The sequence below is a fragment of the Talpa occidentalis genome, unplaced genomic scaffold (genome assembly GCF_014898055.3).
Source record: "Talpa occidentalis isolate TD23 unplaced genomic scaffold, MPIMG_talOcc4v2.1 talOcc4.3, whole genome shotgun sequence".
Lineage (NCBI taxonomy): Eukaryota > Metazoa > Chordata > Mammalia > Eulipotyphla > Talpidae > Talpa > Talpa occidentalis.
Window position 1 is genome coordinate 57,331,580 of NW_023603184.1, and position 6,068 is coordinate 57,337,647.

The window sequence follows — 6,068 nt, forward strand, 5'->3', positions numbered from 1 at the left end:
TCCAAGCATATATTGATTATGTTTGTTATTTATTTCCAATTTAATTGCATAGACTCAGATACTACAGCCTGTCTAGGAATTAATACTTTGAAATTTACTTAAATGTTTCTTTAAAGGGTAGCATGCAGTCAATTTCCTTGATAATGCCAGGCATGCTTAAATATACTATGTATTCTCCAATTGTTGAGTGCCTTATTTTAAATTTGTCCATAGTTTTTGCTCAAACTCAATATCCTTACTAATTATGTCTGCCTGATCTATCAATTAAGGGGAGCTATCTTAAAAATCTTCTTTATGAGGGTTGATTTGTTAATATTCTTTCTAATTTTGTCAATGTTTGCTCTATGAATTTTGTCAATGTTCAATCTTTATATGAATATTAACAATCACAAATGTTATTGTGTGTGTTAATTTTCTATCTTCCTGGTATATTGGACCTTATATCATTATGTAGTGACCTCTTTATTCTGGTAATGTTTTTGCTTTAAACTCAACTTTGTTGGATATTGTCCCAGTTGCCACCGGGACTAACAGCTCACCCAAATCCCCAGCAAGGACATCAGAGCCATGGCCATGCAGAAAAGCTTTGCCCAGGAAATCCTGAGCTCCAGGGGCAACCCCAAGGTGAAGGTGGACCTGCACACCAACTTCTGAGCAGTTTCTGAGCAGGCGTGTTCAGTGGAACTGTTACAAGGCGGGGAGAGGGGCACCCCAGAGCCCCCAAACCTGCCAGCTCTAAATAGGTTCTGCCATCCACCACATCAAGACAAAACTTTAATGGAAAGAAGCTTCAATACAATTAGTGTGCATCTAATTGTATATAGTTGTAGTATATACTATTATAGTATACAATAGTATACTATATACATGCTAGTATACATGTATATACTAGTATACAATACATACTATCGTATATAGTTTGAATATAATTTTCAAATCAAGCACCCAAAGTTACCCATCCTCTTGTGAGTAAGTGTCCAACTAAACAGGGTTGGTCAAAGCAGGAAAACTGAGGCCCAAAAGCCTGCCACAGGTCTAAGGCACCTTCTGGCGGAGACACATAGAAAAGGGTCAGAAACAGTCAGACAAGTCTGGAAGGAAAAGAATAATATCAAAATCAAGATAAAAGCTGCCATTGTCACTCCCCATGGGTCTCTCACCCACATCTGTTTCAACCAGTCCAGGACCAAGAAGCAAGTGCAGCTTCTTAACATGTCTTCCGGCTCCATGTGCCTCCTCCAGGCATCCTTCTGGCTCCATCCTGTTCCTTCCCTCTTCAATCTTTGTCAGCTTCTCTCTCCTCCCTGCTCAGCTACCCCTTCCTTGGATGGGGCAGGCAACCTGGAACCTCCCCTTTTCCTGGGGATGACCCTGTCACAGAGTTTCCATGGGTATCTACAATGCTCTGGAACTAAGAGCTGGAGACAAATCTCACTAGCTGGAGAAAGGAGTCCTGCAAACTGTGGAACACATCAACAAGACTAGGCCCTGCTCCACTGGAAGAGAAACTAAGTATTGTAGATCAAGAAAAAGCTGACAAATTTATGATTGAGCTGGATGGGACAAAGAGTAAGTCACATTTGGGGCTAGTGCCATCCTTGGTGTGTCCCTGGCTGTGTGCAGGGCTGGAGCAGCCAAGAATGGGGTCCCCTGCTGCAGATACATCACACATCTTTCAGGGAACTCTAACCCAGTCCTCAATGCAATCAATGCAGACTCCCATGTGGTAAACTAGCTGGCTATGCAGTGGTTCATGATTCTGCCTGTGGAGGCCAGTTTTCAAAGAAGCCATGCACATGGGTGCCAAGGTCTACCACCACCTCGAGGGAGTCCTCAAGGCCAAATAGGGTAAGGATGCCCAGTGTGGATAATGAGGGAGGCTTCACACCCAGCTCCCTGGAGAATACTGAGGTCCTACAACTGCCAGCGTGGCTGGTTACCCAGATAAAGTGGCAATTGGTGTGGATGTGGCAGCTTCTGATTTCTTTATGGGAAGTGCAGTCCTGACTTTAAGTCACCTGATGACCCCCCACACACACACACACACAGAGCACACCTCTGGGGAGAGTGGTACAAGGGATTCATGAAGAACTATCCTCTGGTCTCCACTGAGCACCCCTTTGACTAGGAAGACTGGGCCACCCGGATCTCATTCCTTTCAGGAGTCCACATCCAGATTGTGTGGGAAGACATCACAGTCACCAGCCCCAAGGGGACTGTCCAGACCATTGGGAAGGCTTGCTGCCGCCAGCCGCTAAAGGGTCACCAGTTTGGCTCATGACCTAATGCATCCAGGCCTGCAAACTGGCTCAGTCCAAAGGCTGGGGGGTGATGGAGTCCCTGATCTGGGGAGACTGAGGACATATTCACCACTGGCCTCTGCATGGGAAAGAGCCAGACGGGTGCCCTCTGCCATTCAGAGCATCTTGCCAAATATAACCAAACTGTCAGGATCGAGGAGGCTCCCAGGGACAAAGCTGTCTTTGCTGGATACAAATTCTGCAACCCAATGGCTAACTGAGAAGCTGGACCCTACAGGAAAAATCAAAAACCACCAAAAAAACCAAACTACATTGTTTTTTTTATTAACTTACGTGTAATGAATATTGGTTTTTTGTCTTTTTACTTCCAGCCATTCCTTGTTGTTTGCTTCAGGTTATATCTTATAAATAATAACTATGTGCTTGAAAAGAAAACTGATAATATTTGTCTTCCCATCATAAAACTTTAGTCCATTTAAATTTATTGCATTAGTATAGTTAAGTTTGTTTAGATTTTATCATACTTGCTATTTGCCCTGATATTTCTATGTACTGTTTCCTATCTTGCCTTATTTTGGGTGGTTTAGTTTTTTATCTTACTCATTTCATTTGTTCCCTAGAGGAGTATTTAGAAAGCTATCCTCTCTTTGTCTAGTATGTTAGTGGTTTCCTCAGGCACTTGCTTAACAAAGATTAACAATCTGACTGCCTTTGAACACTGTTAGAACTTCAGGATATTCAAGCGCAATTACACCTTCCTAACTCATATGCTATTTTTCACAATACTTTTTATCTTTTTTTCTAATTCCCCAATTTAGACATTTTCATTGATTTTACATTCTTAACTAGATCATGATTGTTCAGATTTATGTGCAAAGTTTTCAATGTTCATTTCTCACCGTTTCTTCACGCATCCCAAACCTTCCATCTGGAATAATTTTCCTCTGGCCAGAACACCTTCTTAAAAATTACTTTAATGTGTATTTTTAGAAACATTCCTTTCTGGGTTTTGTGCTATAATGGTCTTCATTTTGTTCGCAGGGAACATCATTTTCTGTACATAGAATTCCAGTTCAGCAGTTATTTTCTCTCGTCACATTGACAATACTATTTCACCCTCTGCAGGCTTTCACTATTTTCTGAGAAGTCGGCTGTCAGTTTTATTGCTGTACTTTTGTTTCCTACCTCTGCAGGTTTCAAATTCTTATCTTTGAACTTGGTTTCCTCAGTGTCACATGATGTGCTTTGGGTAGGTTATTTGTAATTTATCTTGTTTGTAAGTGGTTGGACTTCTTGGATCTGAAGTTTGATGTCTTTCAATAATTCTAAAAATTATTTGCTATTATCTTGTCAAATGTTTCTTTTCCACATTTTCTCTGTCATATTCCCAAATTAGATGTATGTTAATCTTTTCTATTCTAACCTCAGTATCTCTTAAACTCTTTTATATTTTATATTCATCACTTTGTTCCTCTAAACTGAATTTCAGATAATAAATTTTAAACTGTCTTCCTGTATGCAAAATGTCTCTCCAGTTGTGTTTAATACATTATATTAAATCTAACCTATGTTTTATAATTCTAATTATTACATATTTTTATTTCCACAAGTTCTGTTTGATTCTTTTCTAAATCTGCTTGGATATGCATTGTTCCCACCATATTTTCATGACAATGCCTTCATGTGAACCAAGTGTCTGATAGTTCAAGGGGCTGACATATGTTACCACGTATGTTAGTCTGTTTCATTCTCATTCATGGCTCCTAATTCCCCTGTGCAGTTTGGGAATTTTGATTTAAGTACTACTTATTTTCTTTCTAAATCTTTTTCTGTGGAAATTCTGTGAGGCCTGGGGTGAAGTTCAGCTCTTCCAGGAAAACCATATCAAACAGAGTGGGAATTTTTGAACATTAAATAGTTTAAATCTGATCTGAAAACTGACTTCCACTTAAGAATTCTCAAGAAAAATCTTTTCCTGCCTAAAACCAATATCAAGGCAAGCAAGTCTCCTTGCCATTCTCTTAGTGGTTATTTCTTATCATTATTAGGCCATAATATCTTGGGGTTCCAGCTTTATAAATGTATTGTTCCTTACCACAGGTAGGTCCTAGATTTGCCCTCCTCCCTCCCACATCCTGAGTAATTTCCCAAATGGAGGAGAGTAATCCCAACTCAGCCGATCTGCTTGCTTACTTCCCAGGTTTCTACTTTCAGTAACATGTGGGTTCTGGGTGTCAGCACTGACACCTCCTCGGTGCTCTTTAGAGTTCTGCTGAGTCACCTTTACGTGTTTCCATTCAAGTAGGGTTTCAGTTTCCCTAAAAGAGAGCTTAAGAGTTGTTGAAATATTGAACACCATCAGCTGAGGTCCTGATCCACAATTATATTTTGTAGTCTAAGAGATTGGTCGTAATTAAATGCTGATGCATCTAACATGTAACCTTTACCTTCAGTTTGCTGGACAGTGAGGTCTGTAATTCTAAAAGATGGTGAAGATGTCACTGTGCCTCCTAAATGAAAAGTGGCCCTGGACTGTCCCCAGTAGCTGCCTGTAACGGAGGGTGTACATGTACGGGAGTACGGCCCGCGGGAGCATCATAAGCACCTCACAGTTGACTGCCACGAGCCACATGTGAGTTCTGGCACCAATGTGTTGGTACTTGGTCAACATGATGTCCAGGGAAAACACCATCACTGGACTAACATACAATATAATCAATGCTGTGTGGATGAACAGAGTGCCTCTTGCCCTGGAATAGCCCTGTATCCAGATACCTGAGATCCTGGCTTCTGCATAAATCCTCCAGAAGCAGTAGGTAATGAGAGCGATACACAGAAAGAGAAGGCACAAGATGCAGCTGTGGGTGACAGTGACCAGGGGGCCTCCACCTTGCTGAGTGCCCGGTCTCAGCAGCAGGATGCACGAGGCCCCTTGCTCCTCCAAACTGGCATCCTGCCGCTTGCTGAGCCAAATGAGAAACGTGGGGAAGAGGCAGGCCACCAGCCAGATGAGGGCCACAGTCTTCCGGGCAGCCTCGAAGGACATATAGGAGAGGTAGCGCAGAGGATGAGCCACCGCCAGGTAGGTGTGCAGCACAGTGGCAGTGAGGGACAGGATGGTGCTGTTGTACGTGGCCATGGCGGCGTCTCTGAGAATACCGCAGGCAATACGGCCCAGCGCCCAGCCGCCCAGGCTGCTGGAGGAGATGAGCATGTGGAAGGCGATGTAGGCCAGATCCGAGAGCAGAATGTTGGCCAGCAGCAGGTAGTGGGGCACTTGGCGCAGCCTGTGGGTCCGCAGGATGGTCACCAGCAGCAGGGGGCTCAAAGCCAGTGTGGCTGCAGCCAGCAGGCCTGAGGGAAGAAAGAGCCAGCGCAGCACAGAGATGGGCACGCTGGGGACCCTAAGGCTCAGGGAGACATTGCTGGCTGCAGGGGGCATGCCGGGGGAACTGCTGATGAGCTGGTTAGAAGCTGGCCAGGCAGCTGTGCTCAGGGGGCCAGGAGCCAACTGACCACTCATACCTCCTGGTGGGAGCAGCAGACTTTGTCACAGGTGGTCAGTCCTGCACATAGAGGGCATAATCTCCCTGCAGGTCCTGATGACCAGGCTCCGTTCAGAGATGCCGGTGTGGATAGCTATCAGGAAGGGCTGTTTAACAGAAACAAAAATAACAGTGCAAATGCTGCTGACCAGCGGCTCCCTGCACCTGAACAGTCGTCCTGGCTGCACATGTGCAAGGGCATTCAAACAATCAGCCCACTGCGGCTGTGTGCTGGCCACTGACCTCTGGAGACGTGTCTGCC

The 6,068-nt window shown here is 44.1% G+C and overlaps 1 protein-coding gene and 1 pseudogene across 1 annotated transcript; one reads left to right on the plus strand and one right to left on the minus strand.

Moving 5' to 3' along the window:
• Positions 1-564: 564 nt before the first annotated feature.
• On the plus strand, positions 565-2,521 carry LOC119255085 (beta-enolase-like; annotated as a pseudogene).
• Positions 2,522-4,740: 2,219 nt separating this feature from the next.
• On the minus strand, positions 4,741-5,784 carry GPR148 (G protein-coupled receptor 148). The gene has a single exon (XM_037522080.1). The coding sequence runs from the start codon at positions 5,782-5,784 to the stop codon at positions 4,741-4,743; it is 1,044 nt and encodes a 347-aa protein (XP_037377977.1).
• Positions 5,785-6,068: the final 284 nt, after the last annotated feature.